This window comes from Dendrobates tinctorius, unplaced genomic scaffold, assembly GCF_039654945.1.
Source record: "Dendrobates tinctorius isolate UK_male_01 unplaced genomic scaffold, ASM3965494v1 ptg000152l, whole genome shotgun sequence".
NCBI lineage: Eukaryota > Metazoa > Chordata > Amphibia > Anura > Dendrobatidae > Dendrobates > Dendrobates tinctorius.
This window is the reverse complement of record NW_027361819.1, coordinates 884,225-897,996: the sequence shown is the minus strand read 5'-3', so window position 1 is coordinate 897,996 and position 13,772 is coordinate 884,225. Positions and strand designations below refer to the sequence as shown.

The 13,772-nt window shown below is 44.4% G+C and overlaps 1 protein-coding gene across 4 annotated transcripts in view; it reads left to right on the top strand.

The window, feature by feature from the left end:
• The window catches only part of LOC141050664 (uncharacterized), an 80,588-nt gene extending 70,387 nt beyond the window's left edge, over positions 1 to 10,201 (top strand). For 2 of the 4 annotated variants that reach the window (XM_073547257.1, XM_073547255.1), the window contains exons 9-11: positions 4,089 to 4,388; positions 5,651 to 5,750; positions 7,176 to 10,201. In XM_073547257.1, coding sequence (XP_073403358.1) covers positions 4,089 to 4,388; positions 5,651 to 5,721 — 371 coding nt within the window. In that variant the 3' untranslated portion in view covers positions 5,722 to 5,750; positions 7,176 to 10,201. The remainder of the gene's footprint in view (positions 1 to 4,088; positions 4,389 to 5,650; positions 5,751 to 7,175) is intronic. The other 2 variants (XR_012220518.1, XM_073547256.1) reach the window with 2 other exon arrangements.
• Positions 10,202 to 13,772: the final 3,571 nt, after the last annotated feature.

The window sequence follows — 13,772 nt, the reverse complement described above, 5'->3', positions numbered from 1 at the left end:
TATTCTGCTGGTGAGATCACAAAGTACACATTACATTACTTATCCTCATCTCTGTTACTGCCCCTGTGATATGTTGCTACCACTGATCACCAGTGGCATAAGTAGAATCTGATAAGCCCCAGTGAAAGATTTGGACTGGTTTCCTCCCCCATCCTGGTATACATAGATCTATACGCCCTCCATCCTGGTATGTACGCCCGTTGTCCTGAGTCTCATCCTGTTTTTTTGTTCTCCATTCTGCCGCTGTTCTTTAATGCATTGAAAAAAAATAAACCAATTTACTCACCTTTCCTCCGCTCCCTCACCGCGTGGCGTTCTCTTCTGATGCTGGCAGTTGACTTCAGTGTGTAAGTCACGAGAGCACATGACGTCACTGCCATGCACCCCCAGTCGCGTGTTCTTCGACGTCATCTTGTGGCTTCTAATTGGCCAACAGTGTGTATTACCACACACGGACCCGACGGGTCTCTGCCACAGTACACTTCAACCAAATGTGCATCCGAGGGCGCACATCCTGTTAAAGTTTGTGCAGGTATCGGCGGGCCCCCACCTGCTCGTGTCCGGTTGTGGTCATGCCCTGTGCGACCACAATCGTTATGCCCCTGTTGGTCACAAGACTTTAGAAAATGAGAGGGGAGGTAGAAACAATCAGCTTAGCTTGTTCGGAGATGAAGTGGATAGAAACACTGGTGGCAGCAGTCATCATCCTAACCAAGGCAAGTCTTAATCACTCAACCACCACAACCCCTTTGTATACCAGACCAATGCCCAAACCCCATAACCTCACTCTCCAACATCACTGAAGGGGAGCTTAATCGCCTCTTCTCCAAATCGCACCTCACAACCTGTGCACTTGACCACATCCCATCCCACCTCCTCCCTACCTCACCACCACACTTATCCCATCCCTAACCCACCTCTTCAACCTATCACTAACGTACAGTACCTTCCCTTCTGCTTTCAAGCATGCCACAATCACGCCTATCCTTAAAAAGCCAACCCTCGACCCAACCGCCATGTCCAGCTATCGCCCAATATCATTGCTTCCATTCGCTTCCAAACTCCTGGAGCAGCATGTCCACGCTGAACTTTCCTCCCACCTATCATCTAACTTGCTCTTTGACAATCTACAATCTGGTTTCCGCCCCCATCACTCCACTGAGACAGCCCTGACCAAAATTACTAACGACCTACTTACAGCCAAATCAAATGGACATTACTCTATACTCCTGCTTCTAGACCTGTCCGCTGCATTTGACACAGTTGACCACTGCCTCCTACTACAGGTCCTCTCCTCCTTCGGCATCAAAGGCCTTGCCCTATCCTGGATCTCCTCATACCTTTCCAACCGCACATTCAGCGTCTCCCACACCACCTCCTCATCCCACCCTCTCTCTGTTGGAGTCCCTCAAGGCTCTGTTTTAGGACCCCTACTCTTCTCAATCTATACACTTTGTCTGGGTCAACTCATAAAGTCCCACGGATTCCACTACCACTTTTATGCTGATGACACTCAGATCTACCTTTCTGGCCCAGACATCACCTCTCTGCTGTCCAGAATCCCAGAGTGTCTATCAGCCATATCCTCCTTCTTCTCCTCTCACTTCCTCAAACTCAATGTAGACAAATCTGAACTCATCTTTCCTCCATCTCACAGATCTTCTTTACCCGACCTAGATACAACAATTAATGACATCACACTTTCCCCAGTACCAGAAGTCCGCTGCCTCGGAGTAACCTTTGACTCTGCCCTGTCCTTCAAACCACACATCCAAGCTCTTTCAACCTCTTGTCGCTTCCAGCTCAAAAATATTTCCAGAATCCGTCCTTTCCTCAACCCTCAATCTACTAAAATGCTTGTGCATGCCCTCATCATCTCCCGCCTCGACTACTGCAACATCCTTTTCTGTGGTCTCCCTGCTAACACCCTCGCACCTCTCCAGTCCATCCTTAACTCTGCCGCCCGACTAATTCATCTCTCTCGCTACTCCTCCGCTTCTCCCCTCTGCAAATCTCTTCACTGGCTCCCATTCCCTCAGCGTATCCAGTTCAAATTACTAATTCTGACCTACAAGGCCATCTATAACCTGTCTTCCCCATATGTCTCTGAACTAATCTCCCGATACCTTCCCTCACATAATCTCCGGTCCTCCCAAGACCTCCTTCTCTCCTCCACACTTATTCGCTCCTCACCCAACCGCCTCCAAGACTTCTCCCGAATAGCCCCTATTCTCTGGAATTCTTTGCCCCAACAAGTCCGACTATCAACCACATTTGGATCCTTCAGACGGAACCGGAAAGCCTACAGCCTGCAATGACCCCGCTACCTCCTTCTCTCTCACCACTACCGGTGATATCACCTCAACCAACACCGGAACTGCTGCAACCCACCAACCTACTGTCTCCTTCCCCACCATCCTGTAGCATGTAAGCCCGAAAGGGCAGGGTCCTCTCTCCACTCTGTATCAGTCTGTCATTGTTAGTTTGTTTACTGTAAGTGATATCTGTAATTTGTATGTAACCCCCTTCTCATGTACAGCACCATGGAATCAATGGTGTTATATAAATAAATAATAATAATAAATAATAATAATCAGGGGCTATTTCCATATTTAATTCCATGGGGAGCATTGAATGGCCTTTAAAGGTGCATTTACACTGACTGCCCGGCAGCGTGATGCGACCACTGATCAGTAAACCTTTATTGACTGGCGATCTTCTGACTGCCTGTTCACACTCAGGGCATACAGGCTGCTGCTGTTCCTTTGTGCTGCACAAAAGATCCTTTTATCCAATGACCAAGAGATTTGCTCATTGATTGGATGATTGGCGGCCTGTTTATTCTGCGAGATATTTGTGAATTGATCGTTGTTAACAATGTTTGTACACTATTTTCTTGCAGTGTAAAAGCCTCATAAGTCTCCTTACACCAACTTTGTGCTCTCCACAGAGACAAACACGACCCCTTTATTATATGTGCACATGGCATCAACTTCAGGCAGATTCTGCCTAAAATAGCGCCTAAAACATGCTAAAAATAATTAACATATGCGCTGCAACATCAAATGACTTGCTGTGCGTAACGACAGTGGTAGAACCACTGTACCGTAGTCCGAGGAAAGCCTGGAGGGGTGTGACTAGGTGAGCATCTCACTCTTCACTAGAGCCCCTAGTGGTTGGGTTACACTTGGCTCCTGATGGACACCAGGTGCTACACCAGGGCAGACCTTGGACGCACGGCAGCTGACCCCCAAAGGACAGGAAGCTGGAATGGCCCAAAGGGAGAGTGGCAGTTGGTACAGGCAGGATCACAGGAACCACAGATGCTAGTGGGAACAGCTGGTATAAAGGCAGGTACAAGTGGGTACAGACTGGTACGGCAGGTATACAGATAGGCAGTTGCAGGCTGGTATACAGATGAGCACAGGTAGGTACATTCAGGTACAAGTAGGTACAGGCAGGTAATGGAAAACAAACTTAGAACAGGGGACTTTAGAACTAGCAAGCATGCAAAAAGAAGAGTATACACATTGCTCAGTCACCTCCCAACAAGTGGAGGTGCCTTAAATAATAAGTGCCTCCCAGTCTTTGGGGACACCTAAGCACAGTGCCTTGGGATCTGCAAGCAGTGCTCTGACCCCAGGCAGTAGCTGTTGGAGGAGGAGGAACATGACTGGGGGCTGTGGCAGTAAGTTGGCATCCCTGCCGGGGGAGGGAGGAAATGTGCAGGGACGCCGGCACTATTCTGTGGATATGTTCATCTTTTTTGAGCTTCTTTTAACTGACTCTGGCTATGAAAGGCATAAAGGGGCTAAAACAAGTGAGCTGAATATTCTTCTGAAAATAACCATCCATATTAACCAATATTCATACTATGCAGTTGCGATTACAGTGACAGGGTCATCAGCTACTTGTCCGTTGTTCCAGGTTAATATCACTGCTGTTACTAAAGTGTCTCCTGTCAAATATAATCTCATAATTGACTCTTGAACCAAAAAAATGAGCGCTCTGACCTGTACCATGTACCTAAGGTCTAATGTCATGTATGGTGCACAATTCATTCCTATATTTTTTTTTTTACTGTGCAGGAATCCAAGCTGTGAATGTGACGCTTTTGAAGAAAGATGTAATCAGAGCAGAAGTTTCACATTTCTTCCCAGAACAAATCAAAATTACATGGATTCGGACTAAAGGAAAAGGAGCCTATGAGGAATATAAAAATATAGAGAATCCAAAGACACAGAAAAACAGTGATGGCTCCTACACAGCTGTCAGTGAGCTATCAGTCAAGGCTTCAACCCCACAAAAGAAAAAATATTGTAAAGTGATTGTGGAGCATGAAGCATCAAATTCTGTAATAGAGAAGAAGGTTGTTCGGGAGAAGAATGGTGAGAAACACGGACACTTCTGTATCTCTATTCTGTATCTGTGACTATAGAATGGGAGCCGTCATATCTTCTTTCTAAGATCTATGTTTTTATTTTTGCATTTTATTTTATTGAGGGGCGGCTGAATACACCAAATCTACTGCTCTGCGTTATTCTGGGCTCATCCTCTCTCATTATTAAAAGGGTTTTCTAGGATACACATATTGTTCACCTACCCTAATTGTAATATGAGGTGAGTGGAGGTCCTTCAACCCCACCATCAGATGTTGGACGTTTACACTGTGACTTCAAGACTGCGTTTCCATGATGGGTTTTTGGTGAGTTTATAGTAAAAAATGCAAGTGACCTATTTTATGGGTGTCGAAATTGTGCACAAAACATCAAAAACTCATCAAAAGCTCATTGTGGGGACGTAGCCGAACAGCTCAGCCAGAACAGTTCTCAGCACTGCAAGTTCATGACAAGCAGTGGTGTTCAGTATACTACACGTCTTACTCCAGGAGCCACAGGAGGAAGATTTGTGTCATTAGACACCTCTGATTCATTAAAAAGCATGTGTTTCTTAATGAATCAGGAGACTTGCATTCCACCCTTAAATTAAATACGCAAATTGTCTCTTCAGAGAGGACTAAAACTCTATAGCGCCTCCTATAGTAAGCAGTGATCCTAAAAGTCAATATTGACGCTTTAACGAGCCTTGCAATATGATTTAGGATAAAAGCCAAGTCTGAATCTCAATTTGCAGACATGGTGTTTCGGGGTGTTACCGCTCGTTCTTCCTAAAGTATGAGATCTGAATTGGCTTGGTAAGAGGTAATGTTTCTCCTTGTAGAGAGTGACATGCCAAGACTGGCATGTCAGAGTGAGGAGACTTATAAGCCATGCATGCTTCTGTAGGAAATTTTTAAATTTTTGTGTTCTTCAGAAAAGACAGACTCTGCTGTAAAAGAGGACAAAAATGGTCCGTTCAATTCAGTTTGTCTAATTTGGAGTGAATGGCATTGTCAGGGGCATGTATAAATCTCATTTTTCAGGTACTCAGATGGCATCCCTGGTCGGAAGCCTTAGAAGCACTGCTCAATGAAAGACTAACTAGAACAGCCCTGGAAGGGTTTATTTTTCTTTTGCTACAGTGACGAGGATTGTATGTGAAGGAAACGTCTGAGATGAGAAATTATCGGTTACTTTATCCTCCATTATAGAAATGACCTATAAAATCTGTTTGGAATAATATAAAACGAGATTAAATTGTTTCTATCCAGGTGAATTTTATTTGATTGATAATGAGAACAAGAAGATTCTTTTGGAACAAAAACAACAAAATAGAAAATGAGAAGGCAGAAAATCAAGAGCCGCCAATAGGTAAGATTCTCCACCAGGTAAATATAATATCATGATTATATTCAGCAGCATTACATGCCTAGTATACATTACAGTACCACAAACAAAAACGGGACAACCCCATCCATAGGCCTCACTGAGACGTACGGTATGGATGTGAGGTTCAGATTCTCTGGACTTCCCTCTATGAATCGATTCCCCTCCTAATGACCATGTTATATCACCCTACTCACCATGTGTTTCGCTGTGCTCCATCCGGTGCCTGACCACCGCTCTGAGTTGCCTTGTGCTGTTTGTGAGTAATATGGCTCAAAGGCCGAACTCTGCTGGAATTTGTATCCACCCTGTCCTGCAGAGATTTGATTCCCCAGCCTGCTAAGTGGTGATATATCAGGTGACTCCACCCTACATTCCTTGCCTGAATGTTGGTTCCTAGTGTTCTAGCAGCTTGTTTACACCAGGGTTCCCCAACTCCAGTCCTCAAGGCCCACGAACAGGTCATGTTTTCAAGGATTTCCTTATTATTGCTCGGGTGATAATTGCATCACCTGTGCAATACGAAGGAAATCCTGAAAACATGATCTGTTGGTGGGCCTTGAGGACTGGAGTTGGGGAACCCAGGCTTACACAGTCCACCATATTCTGACATTCTGTTATCGACTCGGCTTGTTTACCCATCCTGTCTGACTTCTCTGATCCTGACATCAGCTACCTGTATTGTCCAGTGCTGCCTGCCCTGACCTCGGATTGTCTGACCACGTCTTATATCTTCACCCTCCTATACCTCGTACCTTGATACCAATTTATGAAGGTTTTAACTTTTTTTTAGCTACTCACCTGTTACGACAACACTTCAGCAACCTCCAATCATTGCTGATCAAACTTAGGCACTGACTCTAAAACATAGCTGGCAGTTTATAGAATTAAAGGGGTATTCCCATCTCCAAGAGCCTCTCCCAATATGTAGTAGGCGTAGTAATAATAAGAGCAAATACGTCCAATTAGAAATGTAGTATAGTTCTTCTAATTAGCTGTGTCTCTTTCCTCATGTGTAGGCATTACAGCAGCTTAGGTTTCCATGGATACAACTACTAAAAGCTAACTCACTATATGCGTTGGCATATCCATGGAAACCTATACTACTGCAATGCTCAGCACATGGGGTAAGCGACATAGCTAATCAGACAAACTATACCACATTTCTAAATCGAGGTGCTAATATTATTACTATTAAACCTACTGCACATTGGGATAGGATCTTGGAGATGGGAATGCCCCTTTAACTCAGTGCAAAAGCCCACTTCATGCTTTGGGACCCGCCGTGACATGCATGTATGTCGCATGTCAGGAAGGAGTTAATCAGCTGTCTACAAGGGTGAGCAATAGACTGTCTATAAATAATTGCTGGTAAATGTATGTAATAAAGTTTCTATGTTCTTACTGCAGGGCCATAGAGGAAAGAAGAAGAAGCAAAGTGTTAAGTTGTGAAAAAAAAAAAAAGACATTTTAAGAAAAAAAATCCTACAAATTGTACTTGTTGTTTTTAGCACTATATCCCCTCCAATGAGGATGAGTGTTTCTGCTCTTATTGCATTAGTAATCTGCGTTCCGACATTTCTGTAGATAAACACTTTGTGATACACTGATGTTGTGCCGGCAGCGCTCTTATGTCTTGGGGGCTTTCACACTACATATAATCACCGGTTCAGTAGCTTCCATCTGACCTCCCGCAAAACAGGATTCTGGTGTATACGCCTGCTGGAGGTGCAGTCTGCTATGTCTGAGTGTCCGCCTCCAGTGGGCGTGTATAGCCAAAAATAAAGCACAGGGTGCACATTCGCTCTGTCGGAACCATTATAGTCTATGGCCTCGTCGGTGTATCCTCTCTAAATCCTGTTTTGCAGGGGGCAAAATATGGACGTAAGGCCAGACGGGGCCATGGAATGGGTGTCTACACGCAGTGTGAAAGCCACCTAAGTATCATATCTCATATTGGGGTAGAAAATGGAGAATACGATCAGAGAGATGACACCTGATGGAGCCGCGATTCTACAAATACAATATTAATAAAGTTCCAGTATTGTCTGCCGGCAATTATCTTATGCAGCTGCTTGTAGACAGCAATGTTCCCATCGGGCGCAGGGGAGTTATTCCCAACTTTCAGGATAGGCCATAAATGCTTGATGGACCCGCACTGTTGTGGAGCAAGATGGTGGCAGGGAATACAGAAACAGCAGTGTTTGATGTGTAAGGCTTTGTCAGTAAATCCCACAGAAGTCAGAGGAGATTGTGTAGTGTCGTAGAGGAAGATTTATATCCAGAAGGTCTCCTTCACCTTCACACGCCCTGATATTTCCAATATTGGAAAAGCCACTGCCGGAGATAGCCGGGTCTTTGTGTTTCATACGCATGGCAATCGTGTGTCACATCATTGTTACTACATATTTTAACACTGTGTTTCAAGGGAGTTTTTGTTTTATATATTTTTTTTATTCTACATGAATTTCGTTATTCAAACATTTATTGCTAAATTAGTTGTGACCCTCTGTGGAGGCTCGAGGGTCCGTGGGCGCTCTCATCCGCCGGCCCAAGACCGCATGAACCATTGCTCATCCCGCCGAACGCCCGCTCTCCTTTCCCATGGGCATAATACTCAGACAGCACAGGGTGAGAGTAACACAGTGTGGCATTAATTTATTGTATTGGTCATTTTTTGAATGGGCCTCTAAACAGCAAATACTAACTTTTGTGACCTACGTAGTGGATGTGGTCACCCCTTTAAGAATAAAAGTTTTATTTTAGCAGCAAAAACCTGACATTTTATAGCTGAAGTTCTCAATATAAAATTTTTTTACAAAATCTCCCCTCCCCCCGAGATCGTTAAAAATACAGAAATGTACTAAATATGTGACTACTCACCGGATGACGGCTCAGAACTATATAATTCCGTTTCATTATCTCACCCAGCTCTGGACAGATATTTTTCTCATTCCCATGAGTAGTTATTTGTGCGCGGCACCTTTCAGGACCCACAAACAGGTTCATCGTGATGTGGCAGCGGCTTCATACAGTCTGATCACAGTGTTAAACTAAGAATCTCATGTTCAGTTCTCTTAATTTTCCCCTAGCGACATTAGGTGAATGTATGATTTTTGGATGTGCGTTCCACGCCTTTTATCTACAGTTCAGTCATCTAGGATTGGGGTGAAATAATGTACATATTAAACACTTTCTGACCTCCATGCTCCCCTATACTGAGCTCTGAATTATTATGTAAATGCTATTTTGGTCTAATTTTCTGGTGGATGCAGATGAGACAGTATAATGCATAAATCATCGACCGTCAGAGGATAAATCACATGTTATTGGACAAACCTCCTAATGAAAACCGTTTTCTTTCCCAATTTCAAATTCTTCTTCACAACAGAGAATGCAAACATTTCCAAAACTGAAAATGGACATTTGTAGAATTGGCGGCATTAAGACGTCACATCTACTGAAACCAAAAGCTTGTTCAATCAGAAACATCTTCACAGGACAAGATAGATGCTAAAATACGACCAATTCTCTGACGTCACCTCCACAATTCTGCCTCCATAGAACTTGGGAGTTTTGTAGAGAGTTTCTGCTTGGATTTCTTTGCTGGATGTCAGAATCGCGCCCCGAGCTGCTGTGTTGATGTGATCGGCCTCCATGTCATAGATCTTCTGCTGGAGGACACTCCGAAAGTTCTCAATAGGGTTGAGGTCAAAGGAGGACGGTGGCCACACCATGAGCTGGGACATTGTCAGCATGAAGATGGTTTTACTGGATGGAACTGGACCGTTTTCTTATTTGTCTGAGATTTCCACGTTTCCAACAATGACATGGATCCGGGATCCTGAAAAGGATTTTCAATAGAAGGCCAGCTGAGCCGGTTTCCTTTTAGATTTGTTATAATGTGAGAGTGATATATGGAAATAATTCCGCTACAGACAGTGATGAGTCATTCTGCAATAAACACACAATTCATGAAATGTAGAAAGTCCCTCTAAGTGCTTGTAGGAGGGTGTGGGAATTTTTTACTGCTAGGGTTAATACACGAGGCTAAGGAGCTCCTGTATATAAGGAATACAGATATTATATTACCTAGAAATATCTGCACCACTATACATTGCGTTAGTTAATTATTCTGGATGAAGAGACGCGCCGGCGCTGCCTGGCAGTGGGACTGGTGCGCGTCGTAACTCTGCCAATATAAACCACACTGAAATAACACTGAAACGCACAGCTGGTAGCAATTCTCACATATAAATCTTTACAAAGCTGAAAATATAGCATTTATATAAGAAAATGGAAAAAAAAAACATTGAATACAGGGGCAGAATGCCAGAATCTAGGCGCAATGTTTTGATTTTATTATACAAAGTTGTAAAATAAAAAATATGTTTAAAATAATAAAAATGAACCAACAAGCACAAATTAGAAACCCACAGCTTCTGATTTATAAGTTTTCATTCACATATTCATTCCAGAAAAATGGGTGTGTATGTATGTATGTATATGTGTGTGTGTGTGTGTGTGTGTGTGTGTATATCTATAATAATAAATGCCCTAAGCAGCTTCCGGTTGTAACAACTTCCGTCCAGTTGTAACCGGTGACGTCACCGCACACCTCTTTCCATGTTAACCCTCAACACACACACTCCTCTCACCTTTCACCATCTCCACTCACGTCCACTCACTCTTTCACTCCACATACGACCCTTTCTCTCACTCCGTCTCTCATACTCACGCCATCATCGCCGCTGATCCACGATCCCCGACATCATCTTCCGCCGGCGCCATCCTGGATCCAGACGTCCTCCACGCCGGCGACATGTTCTTGCGGCGACGCCATTTTGGATCGGCGAAATCCCGCGATTATCAAGATGGCGTCGCCTCAAGAACATGTCGCCGGCTTGGAGGACGTCGGGATCCAAAATGGCGTCGGCGAAAACTCGCGAGATTTCGCCAACGCCATTTTGGATCCCGACGTCGTCCACGCCGGCGACATGTTCTTCCGGCGACGCCATCTTGAATATCGCGGGATTTCACGATACTCAAGATGGCGTCGCCGCAAGAGCATGTCGCCGGCGTGGACAACGTCTGGATCCAGGATGGCGCCAGCGGAAGAAGATGTCGGGGACCGTGGAGCAGCGGCGATGACGGCGTGAGTATGAGAGACGGAGTGAGAGAAGGGGTCGTATGTGGAGTGAAAGAGTGAGTGGAGATGGTGAAAGGTGAGAGGAGTGTGTGTGTTGAGGGTTAACATGGCAAGAGGTGTGATGCTATGGCATCCTCCCGATGCGATAGCATCGGGCCATAATCTAGTGTATGTATGTGTGTGTGTGTATGTATATATATATATATATATACATACAGTGGAGCAAAAAAGTATTTAGTCAGTCAGCAATAGTGCAAGTTCCGCCACTTAAAAAGATGAGAGGCGTCTGTAATTTACATCATAGGTAGACCTCAACTATGGGAGACAAACTGAGAAAAAAAAATCCAGAAAATCACATTGTCTGTTTTTTTTTTCATTTTATTTGCATATTATGGTGGAAAATAAGTATTTGGTCAGAAACAAAATTTCATCTCAATACTTTGTGATATATCCTTTGTTGGCAATGACAGAGGTCAAACGTTTTCTGTAAGTCTTCACAAGGTTGCCACACACTGTTGTTGGTATGTTGGCCCATTCCTCCATGCAGATCTCCTCTAGAGCAGTGATGTTTTTGGCTTTTCACTTGGCAACACGGACTTTCAACTCCCTCCAAAGGTTTTCTATAGGGTTGAGATCTGGAGACTGGCTAGGCCACTCCAGGACCTTGAAATGCTTCTTACGAAGCCACTCCTTCGTTGCCCTGGCGGTGTGCTTTGGATCATTGTCATGTTGAAAGACCCAGCCACGTTTCATCAATGCCCTTGCTGATGGAAGGAGGTTTGCACTCAAAATCTCACGATACATGGCCCCAATCATTCTTTCATGTACCCGGATCAGTCGTCCTGGCCCCTTTGCAGAGAAACAGCCCCAAAGCATGATGTTTCCACCACCATGCTTTACAGTAGGTATGGTGTTTGATGGATGCAACTCAGTATTCTTTTTTCTCCAAACACAACAAGTTGTGTTTCTACCAAACAGTTCCAGTTTGGTTTCATCAGACCATAGGACATTCTCCCAAAACTCCTCTGGATCATCCAAATGCTCTCTAGCAAACTTCAGACGGGCCCGGACATGTACAGGCTTAAGCAGTGGGACACGTCTGGCACTGCAGGATCTGAGTCCATGGTGGCGTAGTGTGTTACTTATGGTAGGCCTTGTTACATTGGTCCCAGCTCTCTGCAGTTCATACACTAGGTCCCCCCGCGTGGTTCTGGGATTTTTGCTCACCGTTCTTGTGATCATTCTGACCCCACGGGGTGGGATTTTGCGTGGAGCACCAGATCGAGGGAGATTATCAGTGGTCTTGTATGTCTTCCATTTTCTAATTATTGCTCCCACAGTTGATTTCTTCACTCCAAGCTGGTTGGCTATTGCAGATTCAGTCTTCCCAGCCTGGTGCAGGGCTACAATTTTGTTTCTGGTGTCCTTTGACAGCTCTTTGGTCTTCACCATAGTGGAGTTTGGAGTCAGACTGTTTGAGGGTGTGCACAGGTGTCTTTTTATACTGATAACAAGTTTAAACAGGTGCCATTACTACAGGTAATGAGTGGAGGAAAGAGGAGACTCTTAAAGAAGAAGTTACAGGTCTGTGAGAGCCAGAAATCTTGATTGCTTGTTTCTGACCAAATACTTATTTTCCACCATAATATGCAAATAAAATGAAAAAAAAACAGACAATGTGATTTTCTGGATTTTTTTTTCTCAGTTTGTCTCCCATAGTTGAGGTCTACCTATGATGTAAATTACAGACGCCTCTCATCTTTTTAAGTGGTGGAACTTGCACTATTGCTGACTGACTAAATACTTTTTTGCCCCACTGTGTGTATATATATATATATATATATATATATATATACACTCACTGGCCACTTTATTAGGTATACCATGCTAGTAAGGGGTTGGACCCCCTTTTGCCTTCAGAACTGCCTCAATTCTTCGTGGCAGAGATTCAACAAGGTGCTGGAAGCATTCCTCAGAGATTTTGGACCATATTGACATGATGGCATCACACAGTTGGCGCAGATTTGTCGGCTGCACATCCCTGATGCGAATCTCCCGTTCCACCACATCCCAAAGATGCTCTATTGGATTGAGATCTGGTGACTGAGGAGGCCATTTGAGTACAGTAAACTCATTGTCATGTTCAAGAAACCAATCTGAGATGATTCGAGCTTTATGACATGGCGCATTATCCTGCTGAAAGTAGCCATCAGATGTTGGTTACATTGTGGTCATAAAGGGATGGACATGGTCAGCAACAATACTCAGGTAGGCTGTGGCGTTGCAACGATGCTCAATTGGTACCAAGGGGCCCAAAGAGTGCCCAGAAAAAATTCCCCACACCATGACACCACCACCACCAGCCTGAACCGTTGATACAAGGCAGGATGGATCCATGCTTTCATGTTGTTTACGCCAAATTCTGACCCTACCATCCGAATGTCGCAGCAGAAATCGAGACTCATCAGACCAGGCAACGTTTTTCCAATCTTCTACTGTCCAATTTCGATGAGCTTGTGCAAATTGTAGCCTCAGTTTCCTGTTCTTAGCTGAGAGGAGTGGTACCCAGTGTGGTCTTCTGCTGCTGTAGCCCATCTGCCTCAAAGTTCGACGCACTGTGCGTTCAGAGATGCTCTTCTGCCTACCTTGGTTGTAACGGGTGGCAATTTGAGTCACTGTTGCCTTTCTATCAGCTCGAACCAGTCTGCCCATTCTCCTCTGACCTCTGGCATCAACATGGCATTTCCGGCCACAGAACTGCCGCTCACTGGATTTTTTTTCTTTTTCGGACCATTCTCTGTAAACCCTAGAGATGGTTGTGCGTGAAAATCCCAGTAGATCAGCAGTTTCTGAAATTC